The following is a 26217-nucleotide window of genomic DNA, read 5'->3' on the forward strand; positions in this document are numbered from 1 at the left end:
CAACAGGTAGCTCAGTGGCATGTGGTCCACAGGCACGTTTGCGGAGTGTGCAGTGTTTTCAGACTTTTTAAATTAATTGCCAACTTTTAAAAGTTGGGTGATTTCTCATCAAAAATCAAATGTTAAGTTCCTCTTGGAGGCTGACACAAGCCTACAAAACAATAATAATTAGAGTTGACAACCTTACTTTGGGGTCTGCAGCTCTCTGCCCTCCTTTTCAGACACCTGGGCTTCCCTCGTGGCTCAGCTGGTAAAGAATCCACCTGCAACGTGGGAGACCTGGGCTCAACCCATGGGTTGGCGAGATCCGCTGGAGAAGGGAAAGGCTACCCACTCCAGTATTCTGGCCTGGGGAATTCCACGGGCTCTACAGTCCATAGGATCGCAAAGAGTCGGACACAACTGAGCAACTTTCAGTTTCAATTTCAAATTTCATCATAGAGTTTCTCAGACATAGAGTTTCATGGACATAGAGCTTCTCACTACATATGATTATGAAGCGTTACTTGCCATTTCTTATACCAGTGCCAGTCTTAGAGCACACTTTTATTTCAAAGGAATAAATATATACACATATATATATATACTATAATTCACCTAAGGACAATAACATGGATCATCTGGGGAAGACAATTTAAAGGTAATGTTGGGACATCTCAAGCAGTCTAGTGGTTAAGACTTCACCTTCCAATGAAGGGGGTATGGAATCAATCTCCATTCATAAGATCCCATATGCCTTGCAGCCGAAAAAAAAAAAAAAAGAAGCAGGACTTCCCTGGTGGTCCAACGATTAAGAATCTGCCTGCCAGTGCAAGGGACATGGGTTCAAGCCCTGGTCCGGGAAGATTCCACTGCTGCAGAGCAACTAAGCTAGTGAGCCACAACTACTGAAGCCCACTTGCCTAGAGCCAGCGCTTCACAACGAGAGAGGCCACCACAATGAGGAGAGTGAAACCATGGCTAGAGAGCAGCCACCCCGAGCCACAACGAAGACCTGATGCAGCCAAAATAAACAAATACAATTTTAAAGGACAATTTATTTTAAAAAAAAAAAATTGTAACATTCAATAAAGACTTTAAAAAACAGTCCACATCAAAAAAAAAAACCCAATATTTAAAAAATAAAATAAAGGTGATTTTTTAAAAACTGATCAATTTACTATGTCCCAGGTGCTAGAAATTCTCCCAGCTGGTTGCTCCCAGCTTCAGGGATGGGACACATAAATGGAACCTAATTGATCCTCTCTATCACAGTGATGGTTTCAGAGGTGGACACATGAACAAAGATCAGTGAGAAAAACATCTAAGGACTTTTGCTAGAAATTCTGAGATAAGGACACTCTCCCTTTCTGTTCTGTGTGAATAAGAAAGCACATGGTCCCAGCCATGCTGACCACCATCATGGGCCACCTTAAGATGACCTATAGATGATGAGGCTGATGCTTCAGGTGGCAGAACGGAAAGGAAGGACAATGAATGTGGTCCTGATCGCATTGTATGTGCCCTTACATAGAGCTTTGTGGATGCCAGCATCACTCATGGATGGTTGATTTATCACATTCCCTTTTCTGCATTAGCCAGTTTGGTAAGGCTTTCTACTGTCTCCAGCTGAAAGATACCTCACAGATACAGAATTGTGTCTGAGCAATGAAACAATCCTTCTAAAAAGACCTTACAGGACTTCCCTGGTGGTCCAGTGGCTAAGACTCTGCGCTCCCAATGCAGGGGGCCTAGGTTCAAGCCCTGGTTAAAGAACTAGATCCTCTATGCAACAAGTAAAACCCAGCACAGCAAGATAAATAAAATTTTTTAAAAATAAAAAGAACTTCCAATGCCTGAACTTATACAAACAGCACTGTCCATAAACAGCCCCTGTGCTCCCCTCTCTCCCTTCACCCCTACCACACGTGCACTCTTTCTCTCTCTGAATAGCTGACATAATATCTAGCTTCGCCCCAGAATTTAAAAATTTTAACTGTTCATTCCCTTTTTCTATGTGTCCTTCCTCTCCCCAACATTCCTCATATGTCTTTAGAATAGCAATGGGGTTGTTTTTGTTTTGATTCAGCTGGTAGGGTGCTGGCGCAGATAAGAAGGAAAAGGAGATAAGTGGATGCCACATACACAAGGTGGCTATTGGATCAACGGGCTGGCAACACGTGACCCAGCCCTCCCCTCCCCACCCTCCCACAAAAACAGGCTAAAGGAAGCGACTTAACTGTTCCTTTGATGAGACTGAACGGTGCATGACAAGTGTCAGAAGGGAAATACTATGCCAAAAATCATCTTGCTCTTTTAGATAAGGTGTCATTTGAGAAAAACTCAACCCTATTTTTCACAACTCCCTGAAATTACGGAATGCATCCCCGGGGTAATTTTAATCCAGAGGGGACTGTGTTATTAAAAAATATTATAAACCTCTAGATTCTAATATTAGTACAAAGAATTTAAAAGGATGGCTAAAGTATTTTCATCCTTCTATACTTATTTTATCCATAGGATGATTTTATGGGAATTCAGAAACTGTTCACTTTTATTAGTGGTCTATTACACATATTTTTCCTCCAACTTTTAAAAAGTTTAGTAGTTGCAAAAACAATCCCACCAATTTAAAAAGTCAATACACTTTAATCTACCACATTTCTAACATGGAACCACTTAAGATAATACTAAAGAAAACTTTCCAAAAAGAGTATATAGTTAAAAATTATAAAGCCTCTAAAAGCAAAATGATTCTGTTTCTCTACTTCATAGACTAGGAATCCTAGTCTTTTTTTTTTTTTTTAAATAACTGTTTTCTGGTTATGAAAGTTAATAGTTTATATCTAAAATGTGAAATACACAAGAAACCTAAAGAAAAAAGTCAAGCTTTCCAGATGGCCCAAGTGATAAAGAATTTGCCTGCCAACACAGGAGATCGAGATATGGGTTCGATCCCTGGATTGGGACGATTCCCTGGAGTAGGAAGTGGCAACCTACTGCAGTATTCTTGCCTGCAGAATCCCATGGACAGAGGAGCCTAGGAGGCTACAGCCCATGGGGCCGCAAAGAGTTGCAGACAACTGGGCACATACAAACAAGTCATTCAAAACCCACCGCCAGAGATAACTGTTAACATTTCAATATATATACACTTCAAGTCATTTCTCTTCCATATTTAAATATAATTTAAAAAAGGATATTACTGTACATTGTTTTGTAATTGCCTTTTCACTTAATCTATCAAATATTTTCCTATACATTAAGAGAACTGCTTATGCTTAACTTTTTCTGAAGACACACTCTGACAATTTTGAGTGCAATTTGTCAGATCCATTTCCTACAATTATATAACAACTCTCATTATACAAGTACTGGTATTAATAGAATGTGCATTATTATAAAAAGAGCAATTTTACCGATGTGACATTACCTTCACACTGTTATACCATATTAAGGAAGACATATCACGTATTAGCATCAGTTTTGACCCCTTTATCTATTGCTATTTTAATTACTAAGCCTACAAACAGCCAAGAACTATTTTTTTTTCGAGTTAAAATATCACATTTATTTTTTAAAATTTTATTGAAATATAGTTGATCTAAATATAGTGTTAATATCTGCTGCACAGCAAGGTGACTCAGTTATGCATATACACACATTCTGTTCATGTTCTTTTCCATATGGTTTATCATAAGATATTGAATTTAGTTTCCTATACTATACAGTAGGCCCTTGTTGTTTATCCATTCTATTTGTAATAGTTTGCGTCTGCTAATCCCAAACTCCCACTCCATCCCTCTTCCACTCTCCTCTACCTCGGCAAGCACAGCTTTGACTTTATGAGTCAGTTTATGTTTTGTAGATCGGTTCATTTCTGTCATATTTTAAATCCCACATACAAATGGTATGGTATGGTATGTAACTTTCTCTGTCTGACTTACTTGCTTCATAAGATAATCTCTAGGTCTATCCATGTTGCTGCCAATGGCATTAATTCATTCTTTTTCAATGACTGAGTAGTGTTGCATTGTGTGTGTTTGTGTGTGTGTTTGTGTCTATGTCAGTATACATATGTGTGTGTGTGTGTATTAGGAATTCTTCTGTTGATGGACATTTACATTGCTTCCATGTCTTGGCTATTGTAAAAAATGCTGCGGTGAACATTGGGGTACATATATCTTTGAGAATTATAGTTTTCACTGGATATGTGAGGGCTTTCCAGATGGCACTTGTGGTAAAGAAGCTGTCTGCCAATGTAGAAGATGTAAGAGGCTCAGATTTGATCCCTGAGTTGGGAAGATACCCTGGAGGAGGGCATGGCAACCCACTGCAGTATTCTTGCCTGGAGGATCCCATGGACAGAGGAGCTGGAAGCTACAGTCCATAAGGTCAGCAAGAGTCAGACACAACTGAAGTGATATCTACCTTCTATTTGTGATTGTCATTAATTCCAAAGGCTCCTTAAATGTTGTAGTTCTAAGAAATCAATCACTGTTTAGGGTAAGTGAACTGGGAAATACAGATGACAGAGTTTTTCCTGTAATAGAACATAATAATTTTATGGATTAAAAACATGAACACTTAATAAGTTTTCCTTAATGAGAGTTTATAGCTAGAGTAGAAAAGACTGAATATTTAGCCTGGGTCTTTAGCCCCCAACTGGGGGCTTCCCTTGTGGCTCAGCTGGTAAAGAATCCACTTGCAATGCGGGAGACCTGGGTTTGATCCCTGGGTTGGGAAGATGGACTGTATAGTCCATGGGGTCGCGAAGAGTTGGACACGACTAAGCGACTTTCACTTTATCCAGCTGAGTCTTTACATGGAAAACACAATTATCAGTTACACCCAGCATTTATCTAACACATCCGCCACACCCCACAAGAGAGAACTTGGCTCCTCATTTATCTTCTCCCGTAGTATCTTTGTGGTAAATGCCAAACCCAGGTCTATCTAGATATAAGAAGGGCAGAGCAAACTCAAGGACATAAAGAGATGATTAAGCAACATGTTCCAGCCCCCAAATTTGACCTTAAATCTTTGACAAAAAAATACATGAGAGCATCACTGTCACATAAAATGCAATGTATCTAAAATTAAACTTCTCTCCCTTTCTCCCAAACCATTACTACATCCAACTGTCCCATTTCCAAATATCACTTTTATCACAGGCTCTGATAATAGAAACCTGAGGTCACATTTATTTCGTCCAAACCCTTGTCTCCTCCCTCTTCTAGCTAAAGAGAATAATCCCACCTCCAACCCTCATTTGTGCCTCTGCAATATTGTTCAGTCAAATTCCCACTGCTGCCTCCAATCCCAGGCCCTATTATTTCCTCCAGGACTGCTGCAGCAGCCTCTGACATGGCATCTCCTCTAATCAAATACAGCCAACATTCCTCTTCCAGGCTTAATTCCCCAAAGGATTTCATTATTTCATTCTTTGGTTCTAATATGTCAATGATTCCCTGTTATCCTCTCCAACAAGCTCAGGTTCCCCCCCCCCTTGTTTCCAAAGATCTTCTTAACATGGCTTGGAGCTGCTTTTGCAGCCTGATTTGCTATAGACCCTCCAAGACTAGGCTGTTTTCCACAGGAAGCTCTCCTTCTTTGTCTGTATTTTCCCTGCCATCTTATAAGTCCAAATTCAACTGTAATATTCTTCAACAATCTTTCTCACCTACTTATATCTTTACCCTTTCTTCATCATTCAGTTGCTAAGGCATTTCAGCTCTTTGCTCTGAGAGCTCTTAGTTTATTTAGTTCAGTTCAGTCGCTCAGTCATGTCCATTTCTTTGCGATCCCATGGACTGCAGCACTCCAGGCTTCCCTGTCTTTCACTATTTCTTGGAGTTTGCTCAAATTCATGTCCATTGAGTTGATGATGCCATCCAACCATTTCATCCTCTGTTGCCCTCTTTCCTTTTGCCTTCAGTCTTTACCAGCATCAGGGTCTTTTCTAGTGAGTGGGCTTTTTTGCATCAGGTGGCCAAAATATTGGAGCTTCAGCACCAGTTCTTCCAACGAATATTCAGGGTTTATATTCTTTAGGATTGACTGATTTGATCTCCTTGCAGTCCAAGGGACTCTCAAGAGTCTTCTCCAGCACCACAGTTCAAAAGCATCCATTCTTCTGTGCTCAGTCTTTCTTTATGGTCCAACTCACATCCATACGTGGCTACTGGAAAAACCATAGCTTTGACTATACAGACCAACTTAAATCTCTGCAGTGGATTTAAATTTTTGCTCCACCATTCTGGAGAAAAGAGTATCAGATGGAATCTGACTAGGAGCCCCTCGCTTTTCAATCTTGGTGAGAAATTGAGTCTTGGTTTTGCTTTGGAGTCTCCCCCTCTCAGGATCCAAAAGGCTGATGCAGTGCTCAGTCCAACACAGATGCTACCCTGAATCTCAACGTCCAAGTCAATGTGTCCATGCCCAGGGCACAGAGACTCTTTAAGAGATTGCAAGGAGACAGCTTTTACAGCTCTGAAATCACTTTGCAACTCTATCAGGAGTCCTATCACTTCTCATGGGGAGTTGCATGGGATTAAGATGCTGGTAATTTTAGAGTACTCTCAGGAGAAGATGAGCACATGTCCTTCTACTCCACCATCTTGGAGTTTCACACGCTAGCAATGTAATGCTCAAAATTCTCCAAGCCAGGCTTCAGCAGTATGTGAACTGTGAACTTCCAGATGTTCAAGCTGGACTTAGAAAAGGCAGAGGAACCAGAGATCAAATTGCCAACATCCGCTGGATCAACAAAAAAGCAAGAGAGTTCCAGAAAAACATCTACTTCTGCTTTATTGACTATGCCAAAGCCTTTGACTGTGTGGATCACAACAAACTGTGGAAAATTCTTCAAGAGATGGGAATACCAGACCACCTTACCTGCCTCCTGACAAATCTGTATGCAGGTCAAGAAGCAACATTTAGAACTGGACATGGAACAACAGACTGGTTCCAAATCAGGAAAGGAGTACTTCAGGCTGTATATTGTCACCCTGCTTATTTAACTTATATGCAAAGTACATCTTGAGAAATGCTGGGCTGGATGAAGCACAAACTGGAATCAAGATTGCTGGGAGAAATATCAATCACCTCAGATATGCAGATGACACCACCCTCATGGCAGAAAATAAAGAACTAAAGAGCCTCTTGATGAAAGTGAAAGGAGAGAGTGAAAAGGTTGGCTTAAAGCTCAACATTCAGAAAACTGAGATCATGGCATCCGGTCCCATCACTTCATGGCAAATAGATGGGGAAACAATGGAAACAGTGACAGACTTTATTTTGGGGGGCTCCAAAATCACTGCAGATGGTGACTTCAGCCATGAAATTAAAAGACGCTTACTCCTTGGAAGAAAAATTATGACCAACCTAGATAGTATATTAGAAAGCAGAGACACTACTTTGCCAACAAAGGTCAGCCTAGTCAAAGCTATGGTTTTTCCAGTAATCATGTATGGATGTGAGAGTTAGACTATAAAGAAAGCTGAGTGCCAAAGAATTGATGTTTTTGAACTGTTGTGTTGGAGAAGACTCTTGAGAGGCCCTTGGACTGCAAAGAGATCCAACCAGTCTATCCTAAAGGAAATCAGTCCTAGATATTCATTGGAAGGGCTGATGCTGAAGCTAAAACTTCAACACTTTGGCCACCTCATGAGAAGAACTGACTCATTGGAAGAGACCCTGGTGCTGGGAAAGATTGAAGGGGGGAGGAAAAGGGGACAAGAGAGGATGAGATGGTTGTATGGCATCACCGACTCAATGGACATGAGTTTGAGTAAGCTACAGGAGTTGGTGATGGACAGGCAAGCCTGGTGTGCTGCAGTCCATGGAGTCGCAAAGAATCAGACATGACTGAGCTACTGAACTCAACAGGGACCCTGGTCCCTGGTACTGTTGGGACATGCTAAAACTATCTGTCCCGTGGCTTATTCATCTAAGGAAATTCCTTCCCAATCTTACCACATCTCCCAGCCTCCCTCACTCTCAGCCTCAGGACCCTTCCCAATCATGGACATAACAGCTCTCAGCTGAACTATGCTTTGTTTAAGTCTGTATTACAGCATATAGATCATACGGTTTGCGTTATATTCTAAGAAAGGGGCTTTTCTCATGGCTCAGTCAGTAAAGAATCCAACTGCAATGCAGGAGACTCAGGTTCAATCCCTGGATTGAGAAGATTCCCTGGAGAAGGAAGTGGCAACCCATTCCAATATTCTTGCCTGGGAAATCCCATGGATAGAGGAGCCTGGTGGTCTACAGTCCCTGTAGTGGCAAGTGTTGGACACAACTTAGCAACTAAACCACCACCATTACCACCACAGTCTAACAGACAGTAACACATAATGTTAAGAACAGAAGCCTCAGGAGCAAACGGGAATGGAGTACTATACTTGCACTAAATGACCTCAAGGAGGTATTAAACTGCCCAAAACCTCAGTTTAATTATCTGGAAAACCCTCATAGGAACAACACAAGGATTAAGTCAAGCCAGAATAGTAGAAATCCTAGTAGCAATGACTTACATTTATGTAGCACTGTGTGTCAAGCATTATTGTGAGTGATTTACGTATATTAACTCATTCAACCCCCATGACACTGTATGGATAAGTAAACGGACATAGGGGCTTCCGCAGTGGCTCAGGGGTGAAAGAACCCATCTGCAATGCAGGAGACTCGTATTCAATCACTGAGTCAGGAAAATCCCCTGGTGAAGGAAATGGCAACCCACTCAGTATTCTTGCCTGGAAAATTCTATGGACAGAGGAGCCTGGCAGGTCACAAAGAGTTGGACAAGACTGAGTGACTAACACTTTCACTTGACTTCAAACAGACATAGAAGGGAATAAGTAAGTAGTCCAAGATCACATAAGAAGTAAGCCACAGAGGTAGGAATTCAACCCAAGCAATCTGGCTCAGAATCTATGCTCTTATTCATTATACCATATTACTCCTAATATGCTCTTATTCTTTATAGCATATTGCTTCAAATGGTAGCTATGACTGCTAGTGGTAGAACTACTTGATTGTTAATGTATTTGCCTCTTTATGTAAATTGCAAGCTCCATGAGGAGAGTAAAAATATGCTGACTTATCCATAACAAGTGTTAGGGAGCTGGCTCTGGAGGCTCATTGCAGGGTTAGAAACCTACCTCCCTCCCTCACTAGCCAGCTCTAAAACCTTGGACAGATTGCCTGACCTTTTAGAATGGTTGTAAGGATTAAATTATTTCCAATTTAGAAAGTACTTAGGAAAGTGAATGGCAGCTATGACAATGACATACTGATATATTTCATTATTTGATATGAGATGTGATTTACCATCTGTCCTTCCAGGATATAGAAGAGGGCCAGAGCTCTCAACAAACACTTGCTAATCACCAACTCACCCACTTTTTTTCCTTGCTTCACGTAGGCTCATTTTGTTGCTAAAATTACTTCTCACTTCCCTGGCAGTCCAGCGGTTAAGACTCCATACTCCCAATGCAGGGGGCACAGATTCAATCTCTGGTCAGGGAACTAGATCCCCCAGGCTGCAACTAAATATTCCACATACTGCAACAAAGATCGAAGATCCCGCGTGCTGCAACCAAGAGCTGGAATGGCCAAAAAAATAGTTCTCAAAATAAAATAAAATTACTCCTTAAAGAAAGGGCTATACCTTCAAGATAACAGTAATACTAGCAGCTAACTTTTATTAAACACTTCTATACAGCAGGGACTATTCTACGATTATTTTCATGTGTTTAATCATTTAATCCTCACAACTGCCCAATGTTGTTGATGTTATGATCTTTATTTTTATGGAAGGAAACCAACACACAGAAAGATTAATCCATCCAATGTCATATTAACACACAGCCCAGATGTGGCAGAGTCTATGGATTTAACTACTTACACTTCGGTGTCCCTTTAGTAACATATTCCTTGCCTGTGAAGTCGCTCAGTCGTGTCTGACTCTTTGCAACCCCATGGTCTGTAGCCTACCAGGCTCCTCAGTCCATGGAATATTCCAGGCAAGAGTACTGGAGTGGGTTGCCATTTCCTTCTCCAAACATATTCCTTAGTACATAAAAAAGTACCAAAAGCACTGTTGCTTGAATAATGTTCACTCGAAATACCATGAATAATAGAAATTATTTTTTAAATGTTTGAAGTGTCTATCTAAAAAGTCATAGAGTTTCCCTTAATAGCAAATAGACTTAAGTCCTTGAAAATGAACACATCCATTAGGCGGGATCATAAAGAAGAGGTCCGAGTTTTCCAGCTGTGAATGACTCAAAGGACTCTAACGTACTTCACATACTGAACATCCTATTCTGATGGGCACACAGCACAGAAATGAGGTCTCTAAAAGAAGACAGAGCCCAGAGATCTGTAACAAAATCTAACCTCAAAACAAAGACTATCAGTGCTTTAGGAGGCAAACACTCTTTCAACTCCCTTTTTGGTTTTCAAAACACTTTACAGAAATGTTTCAGACCTCCTCCAGCAAACCTCTTTCCATAAAGGGCAACAATAACAAAGTAAAGAAATTCTACAGGATAAGTGAAGTGGAGACTCATCTAAATAAAACTGAATCAAAGCCTCATAACATTTATTAAAGACCTCATAGAAAAATAAACTAGTTGAGCAAGTCTGATCCTAAAGCCAGTTAAATGGAAGAATGAATTTTCATAGCCTTGGGAAACCTAGATTTATAGGGCAGACTCTGGAGGGTTGAGCTCATTGTGGAGACATGTTCCTTTTCCCTGGCAAAAGAGGAAAGGAAGTGAGCCATGCCCTAAAAAAAAAAAAAATTACCACTAGAGACATTCCAGCCACTACTTGATAAGGACTGGGAAGGCTGCCATCAATTCCTAGCTAGAAGGAAGAAAATTTGGATCTGAAAGCAGCTGACCAGGAGAAACCATGTTAGGTATGAATAAGATTTCCCATTAAACTGCAAGGTTTTAACAAGGGAGTCATTTAAACCAGTTGCTACTGTGATACAAAGTGAGAAATAGACATATTATGTGTGTGTGTGTGTGCGCGCGCACACGCTTAGTCACTCAGTCACATCCAACTCTTTGCAGCCTCATGGACTGTAGCCCCCCAGGCTCCTCCATCCAAGGGGATTCTCCAGGAAAGAATACTGGGGTGGGTTGTCATTTCCTCCTCCAGGGGATCTTCTCAATCCAGTGACTGAACCCAGGTCTCTTGCCTTGCAGGCAGATTCTTTACCGTCTGAGTCACCAGGGAAGTCCAAGAATACTGGAGTGGGTAGCCTATCCCCTCTCCGGGAGATCTTCCCAACCCAGGGATCGAACTGGGGGCTCCTGCATTGCAGGCGAATTCTTTACCAGCTGAGCCACCAGGGAAGCCCATATACATTATATCATGACCCATAAATACATACCTAACTGAAATACACATATGCATATATGAACATTGAAACCAAAACACTTATCCTTACTAAGCACAAAGCTCTATGAAGTTTTCAATTCTATTCTACTTTGCGTTCTCAACACAGTGGTTGAGACCTACTGGCCGAAAACAGTGATTTAAACCAGCAGAGGAGATTCTGAGGGTATGCTTTATAATAATAGCCATTATTCCTCCCTCAGAGCCCCACAGACAAGTTAGGAAAACTGCAATGGCGCATCTGTTCTTGGGACAAGTGACTTACTCTTGAGTGCTTGGGTAAAGAACGGTCAGACACTGGCTTCTTCATGTCCAGCCATTCCTCACTGTGCTGACTCTACTTTCTAGTCCTTAAATGCAGCGTTCCCCCACAGCTCTGGTCTTGGCATTTTTCTCTTATTACTCTGAATAACTGGATTTTATTTCCATGGCTTCAAATTACTCAGAAATTCCATTCTGTAGGTCCCGGTTCTAAATGCTCACCTACCTCTTACGGATGGCCAACTGAATTGCCCCACAGATTTCAAACTCTTTCGACTCAAAATTGTACTGTAAGTACAATCTCTTTTCCCTGTCTCCTCACCCAAATCTTTCTTTTCCAGTTTTCCTCCTCTCAAAGAATGGCAACATACAATCCACAAATCTGTGGGTCACAATTTGCAATTTCTTTTCCTATATCTTTACATCCAATGGGTTACCAATTCTACATTCTTCATATTCAGTAAGGAAACCTCTCTGGTGCTCCCACACAGGGGCCCTGGGTTCTATCCCTGGTCAGGGAACTAGACCCCACATGCTACAATTAAAGATCCCACAGCCACAATGAAGATGGAAGATCCTGCATGCTGCAACTATGACCTGGTGCAAACAAACAAACATTCAGTAGTATGCAGGCAAATGTTTAACAATCAACCTTCCAGATTAAAAAAAAGAAGAAACCCTGACTTGCAGCACTTGCCTATTTCCATGATGTAAACACCCACCCAGGGCCAATTTCAAGCAACCAACTGGATGCCGCTGAACATGGAATTGAAACAGATGGGTAGGAACGGTTCCAGCACACTACTATCTATTCCAAGGAACCACTTCTTATCTCCATACCTACTGGTATTGCCTCAATTCAGGATTTCATCTTTCTTCTTCTCAACACAACAGTCTTTATTGATTTCCTGACCTCTAAATCATGCCCTACCTTCTGACACAGTCTCCAAAATACCTATCTAAAATCCAAGTCTCATTAAGGTTCTCCACTGCCTAATACCCTAGTGGTTCTCCACAGTCCACTTTTTAGCTGCATACATAAGGCCCTTGATAATTTGGTCACCACTGACTCTTGAGCTTCTTCTCTTACCACACCACCACCTACAACCTCTATTCTAATCACACCTCCCCAGACATCATATTCTGAGATGTACAACACTGCTCTGTGATTCTGCACATTGCTTATTCTAGTCCTACTCCCTAGGACAACCTTGTCTAATTTGTTCTCTGAGTCAGCCTCTTAAGATTCAGCTCAAATTCCTTCTCCAGGAAGCTTTTCCTAAACTCCTTGGTTGGTTTGATGTATCCCATCTTTAAGACCTCCAGTACCTTCTATCACCTCTAACATCCTTTATTGAAATTTTTCGTATCTATCTCTTCCCACTAAATATGAGTTTCTTGAAGGCAAGAACTGATCTTATTTATGGATATACCAATTATGTAGTGTGCTAATGGAACACACAGGAGGCTCTCAATAAACAATGACTATTACCCCAGCAAAATTGTACCCTAAGACCATTGTATGCTAATTATTCAATTATTTGTTAAATGAAAACATATCAGTATGTTCTTGCCATCTGCCCAGGGCCAAAGAACTGCTAAGATACCCTACCTATGCCTTCTATATTGTCAGGAAGTCCAAGAACTACTGCCATAGTAAAAGAACTTGCACTATATTTTCTTTCTTTCTTTTTTTTTTTTTTTTTGCTTATTGGCCTCTGCATCAGTTTCCCAGCACTATCACAATGAAGAACCACATAGCTTAAACAACAAAAGCTTGTTTTCTTACAGTTATGGAAGCTAGAAGTCTGTTGCCAGGGTCACTTTCCTCTGAGGTCTATCTCCTTGGCTTGCATTTGGCTGGCTTTATGTTCACATGGCATTCTCCCTCTATGTGCCTCCATGTCCAAATTTCCTCTTCTTATAAATACACCAGTCATATTGCACCAGGGGCCACTCTGATGACCTCATTTTATCTTAGTCACCTCACTAGAGATCCTATCTCCAAATATAATCACATTCTGAGGTACTGGAGACTGGGACTTCAACGTACAAATATTAGGGGGAAACAATTCAGTCCATAACAGCCTCCTAGACTGTGAGTGCCTCAAAAGGCAGGAGCTAGATGTTATGTCTTCTTTCTTAGTATCTGCTATGCCTAGCAGAGTACCTGGAACACAGCAGATTTTCAAATTATTTGTGGGATATATAAATGAAGGATCTTCCAGGAGTGCAGTCCAAATCTATGGAGTGAAGCCCCTTCCAAGTTTGGTGGCCAGCATCAAGAAGAGTTTTAGCCCTTCCCTGAAAGAGAGCTTGATATTGCCATGGTCTCCAGATGGCCCAGTACCAAACAGTCATTTATACAGAACCCAACACTTAGTGGAATAATAAAATCCTTAAGACTGGACACCCAAAGCCAGTTGACAATATTCTCTTTCTCTCCAGACTCATTCTGATATGCTCAGACATCATCATACACTTAGCATCATGCATGGCTAAAATCAAAGTCAAGAGAAAACGAACACTTCTCTACCTAAAAAACAAAGTGTAACAGCTTAAAGAAATGGTTTAAAGGCATGGACATCTGCCTTTTCCTACCCAAAAAGAAACTTCCTCCCCTTCACTGTTCATCTGTCAGTTAAGTAGCCTGCCTTCTCCACTATCAAGATAGACACATGATCTAATAAATCCCCCCTCCAAGGAATTTGGATCCTAATTGGAGTAACATAAAGATAGGAAACAACTGGAGGGAGTCAATTAAGCCATTACCATGAAGGGTTCCTGGTTCACACATCCCTGAAACAGGCTTGGTTCCGACCTTTCCAAGACTTGATTGAACTTTGTTTCTGAGACTGAAATGATAGTTTCTCCAAAAACTGACATTTCCTAACATTAGAAAGTGCTTATTGTGTAGCTCTCAAAGAATCTGGACACATATATGGGCCCCAGAAGTTGGGTGTTGGTAGTGGTGAACGTAAAACATGGAAATAGAGTGGGCAGCAAGGAGTCCCTCATCAACGGTTAAGAAGTTGTGCTCATCATATCTGCCGTGTGAGCACATAGCTGCCAACTACATTATTCCCTCCTGGATTTTGGGACACAGTCCACATGCTAAATTGTTGGGAAGTTGGTAGGAAAACATCAAGATACTGGAGTGTGTGGCTATTTCTGACAGCTTTTGGTAAAGTCCCAGAAATGACAGGTCATCTTGGCTGAAGCTATAAAATTCTGCCTTACCTAGACTGGCCCTTTCTCCTGGTAGGAATCCAAGATGACAGAGAGTCACATAATCATGAAGAACTTTAAATTTGAATCAATGCATCAATGAAAATGCTAGGAAAACACAGGCGGGAAGGAAACATAGCAAAAGATAAGATTGGGATGGAGAAAATGGGGCCAAGCCTGGTCCCCCAAGTACCTCCTGATGTATATTGCCTTCCCCGCAAAGAGCTAAGTGCTGGAAAAAGGTCACAGGATGAGGAACAAACGAATTGCCTTTATCCAAGGGGCAAAAAGAAAGGCACCAAAATTAAGGGCTCAAAGCTAGGCAGAGAAGCAAGTCCTATTCTAAAACACCCCAGGCTAGAGCCCAGAGGCAGAGATCAATCAACAAAGTAGAAAATGCATATAGACCAGCAGATATAATTTGGGTTAAATTGAGTGAAGCTGCCCTTGAAACCTTGGAAAACAAAACCTTGTTACTTCTCCCAAATCAATCTTTAGGTACCTTAACCTTTATCACCAGAATGTGAGCTGCCAAAATAACATAACCTCTTTAGGAAAAAATCTATTCATTGTCCTTTTCAAATTTGTCCATGGAATTCACATGAAGCAAAGACCAGGTTCAGCCATTGCAGGCATGTAAGGCAGTGAAGTACACCAACTGTCTACACATGTGTCTCAAATATTGAAGGAAAATTCTAATCATGGAGCAGCAATAGCTAAATACAATGACGTCTGTAACATCCAAGACTATTATCAACCTAACATCCAACTTAAAGTGTATCAGCAACTCTATACAGAAAACACAGGGACCACAAAATTCATATGCAGACAAGGAAAAATAGGAAGAGATTAACTCTGGAAAACAGATTATGCAGTAGAGATAAATATAGAAAGAAACTATATTACTTGAATTATTCTAAGAGAAAAACTTAGATTTACAAACAGCCTAAATCAAATAATATTTATCTCAAACTGCCTACATCCTATCATTCCATATGCTACGATGTCTGGGAAGCTGGTTACTAAACAAAGCCATTTCGAAAGGAGCTACTAACATTACTTACAATAGCCAAGACATGGAAGTAACCTAAATGTCCATCAACAGAGGAATGGATAAAGAAGATGTGGTACATATATACAAAGAAATATTACCCAATCATTAAAAAGAATGAAATAATGTCATTTGCAGCAACACAGATGGACCTGTCACGCTGAATGAAGTAAGTCAGACAGAGAGAGAGAAATATCATATAACATCCCTTATATGTGGAATCTAAAAAGAAATTATACAAATGAAGTTAGTTACAAAACAAAAACAGACTTATAGAACAAAGTTATAATTGTCAGGGGAAAGGATTGGGGGAGAAATAGTTAGGGAGTTTGGGATCGACATGTACACACTGCTATATTTAAACTGGATAGCCAACAAGGTCCTACTGTCTAGCACAGGGAACTCTGCTCAATGTTCTGTGGCAGCCCAGATAGGAGAGGAGTTTGGGGGAGAACAGATACATGCATATGTATGGCTGAGTCCCTCTGCTGTCCACCTGAAACTATCAGAACATTGTAAACTGGCTATACTCCAATACAAAATAAAAAGGTTTTTTTAATGAAAAAAAGAGGAAAAAAGGGAGCTGCTAGATGGAAACCTGAGTGCTGGCCCACCTTCCTCTGTGGGAAGTGAGCTCAGATGCTATAATACACCATGTAGAATCATGGTATCTGCAGAAGTAGTTCCTAGAATGGCCCCTCCGGGAGCAGCAAGGGCATAAGACATCCTTTTCTGACATCTTCTTGGAACCCTGTCTCCCACAAGCAATGCCACCTACACTGGATTTCTATTACACGGTACAGAATCACTTGGAAGCCAGAGAAATGTTTTCAATTTCATATGGCTAGGATCTGCCCCTTACTTGCTAAGGGTGCGGAAATATAACTGCCCAGACCTGTCACGTTCTCCCATCACTGTCATTAACTGCCCTGAGAAAGTAGCCATTGGAAACAAACTACAAGGAATCTTTAGGTTGTGTGATAGACAAAAGAACATAAGGTAGGTGGAGTCACGGATGAGTGAGGGCAGGCCTAGGAAGATTCTGCTGAAGATATTTTAACACTGATGAGCACTAGGCCCTCATCTGGCTCATTAAAATAGCGCTGTGATTAAGGCTAGTGAGAGAGAGAGGCTGGCACATCTTCCTGTAGATGAGATGGCCCTGGGGGTTAGAACAACAGTTGGAACACAGCTGCCATGGCTAAAACCAAGCGAGTACAGATGCCACACCAAAGCAGAAGCAGTTCCCTACCATTCCACGCTGCCAAGTTCAAAATGCCAGTGGAGGAAAAGTATTGAAAGAAGTCTTTAAAATAGACTAGATAGCTACTTTAAATACCAATTCTATGTGTAACTACAGTTTCTGGTATTGAGGTCCTTGAATGACAGTTACTACTGCTTAGAGAGCTCAGTCACACATCTCCCTGCTCAGCAAGATGAATCGATGCAGTGTGCTATTCTTCGAGCTTGGAACAAATTCACAGTCACTAGACATTAGACTTTATAACTCCAAATGTCTTTTTAAGAAAATGTTCTTCTAAGCAATTTTTTTCTTTTATGTTTGCTTTCCTTATAAGTAGAGCTTGTCTATCATTTCCTATGTTCTTCACTGATATACAAAAGCACATGACACCATATCACAGTACTCATTTCCCTGAGAAAGATAAGCCAAAATGACTTACCGAAGGCCTTCTTGGGTTCTATTAATGTCAAGGTAAAGAGTTCCTCTTTTTTTAGTTCCTTTAACTTCTTAGCAACATCAAAGTGACGCCACCCAACGATATTTTCTTCATTGATGGCTTCAATGTGATCCCCCACACAGATTGTTTTAACTGAATCAATTATGCTACCGTCTTTAATTCTCTGAAAGAAAATTAAGGGTAATAATAAAAAAGAGCAACATGTAGCACTACTTTTCAAACTCTTACAACATTATGTATAATATACTGACAAAAACCCATCCATGCAGTTTAACGTTCAGTTAAAGACAGAGAAGACCAAACAACAAAGACAAGCATCCTGCTCCCAAACATTCTTTTTTCTCATTCAGAATTCAGCTCCATCAGGTCACCATCTCCTCTGAGCAGCTTTTCCTGACAACTGCCAGCCCATTCCTCCAAGATTAGGCAAGGTGCCTAATCTCATGCCTCTGTAGTACTTTCTGCTACATGTCCTGAACTCGAAGCTAAGCACTTTATATTCATGATCTCATTTAACAACCTTTATGAGAGTCTCATGTCTTAAATCAGGAAGATCAAGCAACTTGCCAAGTTCAACAGACCACAGTGCAACTGTCCATTTTCTTGTCAGTCTACACTTTCCCATGGACAGAGGAGCTTGAAGGGTTACAGTCCACAGGTAGGCAAAAGAGTTGGACACAGCTTAGCAACTAAACAACAACAAACTCCACTACTGAACTGTAATATCCTTGGGGATAGAGATGCTCTTATTCACCATTGCATGCCCCGTGCCTAGCACAATACCTACCAAAAATTGTTGTTGAATCATTTCAACATGAGACCCATTGTTATTGTTGTTGCTCAATCACTGAAGCCCATTACATCAGAATAAAGCTTGAGCTTTTTCTATCGACTACATTCTATAAACCTTAGCTATAAAGGCAAGACAAGAATTAGTACAACCTTAACCAAGAAAATTGATATGTAGTAGATAGGTGTAGTCACCACTGGGGAGCCAATGAGAAGAATTTTCATTTATATATCACTTTTTATTTATATATTTCAGGTGAGGAGAACTTAGGACCCAAGTAGAAATGTCAAATTGGTATTTCCTAACTCTTTCATAGGTATGTGCATGTATGCTAAGTCACTTCAGTCCTGTTGACTCTTTGTGACCCCATGGACTGTAGCCTGCCAGGCTCCTCTGTCCATGGGATTCTCCAGGCAAGAATACTGGAGCGGGTTTCCATGCCCTCCTATCACAGGTATGAAAACAACATATCAATAGTTCAGACTTTCAAAATGAGATGTAAGACTCCCTAAGATAATACTAAGAATTTCTGAAAGAATTTTAGGGACAAGAACTTCCAGAAAACTCTGCACAGGTAACAACCCAGCAGAAGATATACAAATTCTTCAACAGCATTGAAGAACATGGCAAAATGCAGGTTACAATCTGCCTTGGGCATCACAAATCCTTTTTGAGAATGACCTGATAGAATTATTAGGGGCTGCTGTTATTGTGTAATAGATGTGTATGTATTCTTCATTTTTATCAGGTGGAATAACAACATCTGAGTCAGTAGGGGATTGATCATTGTGTCCAAGAGTTAAGAGAAAAACTGATCCCATGTACCCTAGCATTTCCATAATATTGTCACAAGAAAAAAGAAGCTGCAGAAGACCAACCTAGGAAGGATAGTCATTTTTAATTTTTAAACTTTATTACAATAGACCAAAATTTACAGTAGGTTTCTTTTTTATCATTCAATTTTAAGAACATGGCTATGTTCATTGTAATAACTGTTAAAATGCTTTATGAAAATGATACAATAATACCAATTCAATTGGAAATTATCATTACAAGTAGTTAATTATAAAGCAAAAAACCTAGAAATATCATAATCTGACAATATTTTTTTTTAAGTAATTCCATATTCAACTTACAAGCTACAGAAATAAACAACGGTAACCACAACACACGGTACCACTCAGTACAACTTGAGTTTCTAAACTGTCATAGAAACATAAGTGAAATTAAACAAAAGACTAGAGCTTAAGAAACAAAGAAAAAAATTAATATTTTGTCATCTAACCATTCTTAAGTCATTGGAGAATGTGAAAATCTATAACTCATTTTTAATTTTTATTCTAATTTATTTCTTGATATATTCTGAACTTATTTTTCCTTTGATGACCTACACTATACAAATTTCAGCTCCATATATTTTTCATTTTTAAGACTTGTTTTATTTACAAAATAAGCATTATATAAAACTAAATGAAAGACTTTAAAGACAACTATTAATCAAACCAGTAAATTAAAGGGTGGGGGAACAGAATATAGGGTAACCAGAGCCTATGAGTAGCCACAGGTAGCCAGATCAGTGTCCAGAGAGTGGAAGGACAATTACCAGAAGTCAGTAGGCAGCAAGGTGAGAATCCAGGTGAGCAAGAGAAAAATCAAAGCATAGGTAATCATCAGAGCCAGCAGATAATAATCTGGGATGAAGAGAGAGGAAAACCAACATAAGAAACTTGGAGAAGGGCATCATAAGGTGAGTTGTATGTAGAAGCAAAGTGGGAGACACTGATGATAAACTGTGTGGGTTACCTGAACTACAACTTCCTAAGTATAAAGAATGAGGTAGCAACTGACACAAGCTTCTGTAATCTATTATACTTTAATAATCATACCATAACTTGATAGGGGTTAAAAATATTGCTAAAAGTGCTACTCAAGCATGAAGGACTTCGAAGAAAAAAAGAGGTATTACTTCTATATTTATATTTACTGAGTCACTTAATATCTTTATAACACTTAGAACTTTCTGTCATCTGGCTTTAGAGTCTGATGCTATAAAATGTAAAGACAACTTTAAATATTTTTTAGAAGATTTACAATATTATTAAACTTATAAGTTCCCAAATATTTCAGATCATTATTATATTAACTTCTATCAATTCATCCCATATAATTACAAAACTCTATCTTCTCATCACATATCAGAACTCTAGAATGGCACTCTATCATCCTCAAAGTCTCAAGCATTCATTCAAGGTTGTTTGAGCTGATCTTGCCCTCATGGTCAGCAACTTTGAGTCTCTGCTACTGACCCTCCAAATACTGTCCTCAAACCTTGTTCGTAAGAATAAGCATTTAGATAAAAATTGTACATAGTTATTTCATTTAGTCCTAATAAGCCTGGGAGGGAATGTTTAATATTCCATTAGTGAATGAGGAACTCAAAGCACAACAATGACACAGTTTAATCAAAGTAAGAGAACTGGGTTTCAAACAGAGGTAGTATAATCATAAGGCATCTTGCACTTGCCTCAAAACACTCCCAATCAACACAGATCTAACTAACTCAAGACCACATGGCAAAGTCAGATGAAGAATCCAAAGTCTTCTGACCTCAAGGTTAGAGTTTGAGTTTGTAGTTATCCCAGATGACGTATCCTATCACCTTGACAGTCACTTTACAACATGTAAGTTGTAATCAAATCAAATCAAATCAGCACACTGTACACCTTAAATTTACATGGTGTTATACCTCACTAAAGCTACAAAAAAGTGACCTATCACCTTTGAACTCTGATTCTTTTTTAACAACTCCCACCCTCCTACTTTACTTTTTCTTACCTCTGCTAAGCTGTTCTTCATCTGTATCAAGGCCTCCAGATCTCAATGTTACCTCTTTTCTCAGATCACCACTTTTGCTCTCACTGTACATACCTCTTCTCAGAGATCCTAGCTCCCATTCCAGAACCCCCCACACCTCTCCATCTTGTATATGTCCAACCTTACTAATTATCAGTTCTGGATGGTTAAACAATCAAAATGGTAGAAATATATGAATACTGTATTTCTCAGAGGATCTTGCTAAAATGTAATTTAATTCTAGTAGAGTACCTCAAATCATGAAGATTTCTATATGAAGACATTCTGAAAATGACCATTCTGTGGTTATTTATAAGTTACTTTAATTCAAAGCCAATTAGATTTTCATGTCTTAATTGCATGGTAAAGCCCTTATCTTTATTTTGAATCTAAAAGTATTTTCTACTCTTAATCTAGGGATAAGCAAACAACAGTTCACAGGTCAAGTCTGGTCTACAACTTGCTTTTATACAACCGATGAGTTACAAATGGTTTTACCTTTTTTAGTGGTCAGGGAAAAATAAGATAATATCTATGACATGTGAAAATTATACAAAATTTGAATTATAGTGTCCATAAATGAGGTTTTACTGGAAGACATCTATGTTTATTGTTTAAGTATTGATATAACTTTTTGTGCTACAACGTCAAGTTGAGTAGTTGCAACAAAGACTGTATGGCCCTAAATTTTAAAGAAGCCTAAAATATTCACTATCTGACCCTTTATAGAAAATGTACCCCAACTCTAGTATTAAACTATTTTAGGAATTTGCAAAGTTAGTTGTAAATATACTCTTGATTTTTCTGATTAAGTTATTTATACACTTTTTCCTGGGAAGTGTTAACACTTGGGTACAAAAGTTACAAATATGTAAGTCTGCTGTCTCTCCACCTGAAGGGGCTCATCTATGAGAACCGTGCAGTACTATTTTTTTCAATTTGTTTTTAATTGGAGGACAATTGCTTTACAATGTTGTGTCAATTTCTGCCGGACAACAACATGAATCAGCCATCAGTATACATATACCCCTCCCTCTTAGACCTCCCTCCCACCCCCCCCATCCAACCCCTCTAGTGTGAGCACCATGCAGTACTATTAAATACATCTCTCTGCCATCAGTCTCATCTCCTAATTATGTGATGATTTGCTGTTATTTAAGATAGCTATCAATTACAGGTACTCTCAAACATTGCAGATGTGTCATTAGCTTATACCGAAATAATCATATAAAGTAGGTGCCAATATTCCTATCTGAAAGATGGCATACAATGATTTGTCTAAGGTGTCACCCAGCATGTAAATAAATGGTGGAAACAAGACTGAAAACAGACTTGATTCTAAAGCCCACGGTCCTGTGGGCCACACTGCACTGCCTTCTTAATCAGGGACTCTTGCCTCCTTACCCTTGTCTGAATCCCCACCACACTGTCCTCTTACACCAACCTACTCTGACTTCCAACCACTGCTAAAAGCATATAAGTACTCATTTCAGCAGCACATACACTAAAATTGGAATCATACAGAGAAGAGTAGAATAGCCCCTGAACAAGGATGACATGCAAACTCTTGGAACATTCCACTTTTTCTGCTTATCTTGGCAAATCACACTGGAAGAGTGAGCCAGAAATTAATGAAATTGATTACCTTAAGGAGTGGGGGAAATGAGTAATGGGAGTCAGGGAGAATACAACTTTTATTAAAGTTTCAACTTTTGAAATCATTTTATGTATTCAGAAAATTAAATCAATAAGAGAGGAAAAACTCAATTCAAAGAGAAGCAAATGGATTCAACAGTATTTCAAATGAATAAAAATTATGGGGTGAAGGGAGGAGGAGCAAGTGAGAACCTATTCCACATAACTCCTGAAGAGAATAGTTTGATTGTATACCTGCATTTAAAGAAAAAAAGGACATACAAATCTTGAAATCTTTTTAATCTTTTGCCACACTATATGGTATGTGAGATTTTAGTTCTCCAACCAAGGACTGAATTCGTGCACAGTCTTAACCACTGGACCACCAGGGAAGTCCCTACAAATCTTGAACTCCTAATAGGTTTATTTTTCAGAGTACAAGTACATAGCAATTCTGAAACTATTCTGTGTATATTACAGAACTAAGGAAATAAGCAAATATTTCAATAATTTTGAAAGTAAATATTTCAGTTGGGAAGCCAAGGAAGAACACTGTGAGGCAGGATAGAACTGGAGGCATAATTATGAATTCATAATTTCTAAAATACATGTTTCTGAACCTCTTGTATGGCACCTGAAAGGATCTAGAAACAGTGATACACTGGTAGCAACGAATGCATGCAGATCTTGATTTTGAAATATCAGTTCTCACTGGAAAAAAAAAAAAAAGAGTTCCTTGAAGACATGGCTGACTCTTAGTCTGGAGAAAAGAAGATAAAAGATGAGTTTAGAACATCTTGTACCAGAAAAGAAGGAACTGCTCAATAAAATTATGGGAGGCAGGTCAAAAGGATATAGGAGCAGCTGGATGGGACTCCTGCAGACCAAACCTCAGGAAATCTGAGCATCAAAATAGATGATGGTAATAAACCCACTGAAGGAGAAATCATGTGTCCTATACACACTACTATACAAAAAATACATAACCACTAAGGACCTACTGTATCTGCAGGGAACTCTACTCAATACTCTGTAATAACCTACAAGGGAAAAGAATGTAAGAAAGAGTGGATAAATGTGTATGTATAACTGATTCATTTTTCTGTATACCAGAAACTAGAACAATGTTGTAAACCAACTGTATAGCAATAAAAATTAATTTTAAAAAATCATGTGTCCATTGCTAATAGGTGATTTTTTTAAATTAACAACCCACTTCAACATTCTTGCCTAAAAATCCCATGGACAGAGGAGCTCCATCGTCACAAAGAGTCAGACATGACTGAGAAATTAAGCATGTACCATATTGCTAATAGATAATAAATAAGTGGCATGCTTTATTATAATAGAATGTAGAATGTTTTAAAGAAACATAGGAAATGATAGAATTATAAAAATCACCATTTTGCAAATGAGTCAGGCAAGAGTCATCAATAGATGCTAAATCTGTGGGGTGCAAGTAAGAGAACAAGACATATACATAATCTCAAGGTATCTCCCCACAAATTATTACAAAGGAAAACATCACTTTGCAGTGAATAAGACTGGCAGACACTGCATGCACAAGGGACAGAAATTAACATCATGAATATTGCGACAAACCAATAAAATGCACCTTCTGATGTAATACACTGAGGACACAACATCACTTATTTAATTTTCATGCCAAAAATGCATAATAACCTCTTTCACAACATGAAGGGACATCAGAAAAGTCCAAGTTGAGGGACATCCTATAAAAGGCTGAGGAATTGTTCTAAATTAAATACCACTAAAAATACATGATAACTAAATAAAATACATGACCCTGGATTGGAATTATACCAGGAAAAATACATTGTTAGGACAACTGATAAAACTGCAATATGAACATTAGATTAGTTTGAGAGTATTGTATCGCTATTAGATTTTCTGAATTTTATAACTATACTGTAGGTATATTGAAGAGAATATCTTTGCTCTTAGAAACTATATTTTTAAATTAATAAGGAATAAGGAGATATTATATGTGCATTCTGCTTATTCCTATGGCTCAGGAAAATTTACATATAGATATGAGTGTGTTCATATATATATATACATGAAAGAGAATGAAGCAAATATGGCAAATGGCAAAATTTTTTGAGTAAAGGGTATCATGTGAGTTCTTTGTATTATTACAATTTCAAGTTTGAAATCATCCCCCCTTAACTTTTAAAAAACCACATCAACCTTTTACGCAGTATGACATTCATTTCTCTTCTAAGTTGAACTATAAGCCAGAGGTTTGGCTTAGACTCTGCTTTCTCTTTGACACCATGTTCTCTGTCTCCACGGGACTAGTGACTAGTACTCTGAGGCAGGCACATGTTTGAAGAGGCATTAAAAAAAATAGAAACACAGCTCTGGACCTCAGAGGCTAAGAGCTAAAAAATCCATGCGTGTTTGCAGAACTTCCAAGCCCTTCCCTGCTGACATTAGAAAGGCATTGCTCCATGTGCCTTGTGTCCTGAGCTTCCCCCAGATAATCCCACATGACTTTCCCACCTCACGGATTTTCCATTTGGTCACCCACTCAACCTTCAGCAGAGTCATATCTTTTGCAGAGCTAAAAATAGCCATTCTATCAAGTGGGGAGTTAAATAAAGCACTATTTACAGTTAAGAGGATAATTTCCCTAAGGCTATTTTTTTTTTTTTTTTTCAAAAAAAAAAATGCTTGACGCATCAGCAAATCAAGGTTTGGACAAAATAAAAGTATGAAGAAACTTCATCACTAATTCTTTGCTCAGGGGTTAAGACCGCCAGCTCTGGAATCAGATAGCTTGGATTCAAATCCTGAATTTGTCTAGCTGCATAACTTTGGGCAAGCTGCTTAACCATCCCAAACCTGTTTCTATGTCTATAAAATAATAAGTTGATAATAGTGCCTACCCAGAGATGAACCTCACAGACATGTTGAGCAAAAACCAGAAACAGTAGAGTAAGTAATATGTGATTTCATTTATATGAAGTTCAGGAATAAGCAAAACTATGGTGACAGAGGTCAAACTAATGGCTACCTTTGTTGAGTAAAGGTATTGACAGAGAGGAGAACAGGGAGCCTTCTAGGGGTAGAAATGAAATTTCTCTTGCTCTGGGTGGTGTTTACACAGATCTGTGAACATTCATTATAGGTTTATATCTGTTACACCTCAACAAAAAAGTAATCAAGAGACTTCCCTGGTGGCCCAGGGGCTGACTCCATGCTCCCAATTCAGGGGCCCCAGGTTTGATCTCGTCAAGGAACTAGATCCCACATGCTGTGACTAATAACCAGAGCAG

At 39.2% G+C, this 26217-nt stretch overlaps 1 protein-coding gene and 1 non-coding gene across 3 annotated transcripts in view; one reads left to right on the forward strand and one right to left on the reverse strand.

The window, feature by feature from the left end:
• GIPC2 (GIPC PDZ domain containing family member 2) overlaps nt 1-26217 on the reverse strand; it is a 103725-nt gene that overhangs the window by 48753 nt on the left and 28755 nt on the right. For both annotated transcript variants that reach the window (XM_061121563.1, XM_061121562.1), the window contains one exon: nt 17620-17800. In XM_061121563.1, the coding sequence (XP_060977546.1) occupies nt 17620-17800 (181 nt within the window). The remainder of the gene's footprint in view (nt 1-17619; nt 17801-26217) is intronic.
• LOC133041792 (U6 spliceosomal RNA) lies at nt 22761-22867 on the forward strand. Its single transcript, XR_009689364.1, has one exon. It is a non-coding gene; the product is annotated as a U6 spliceosomal RNA (small nuclear RNA).

The sequence above is a fragment of the Dama dama genome, chromosome 20 (assembly GCF_033118175.1).
Source record: "Dama dama isolate Ldn47 chromosome 20, ASM3311817v1, whole genome shotgun sequence".
NCBI classification, from domain to species: domain Eukaryota; kingdom Metazoa; phylum Chordata; class Mammalia; order Artiodactyla; family Cervidae; genus Dama; species Dama dama.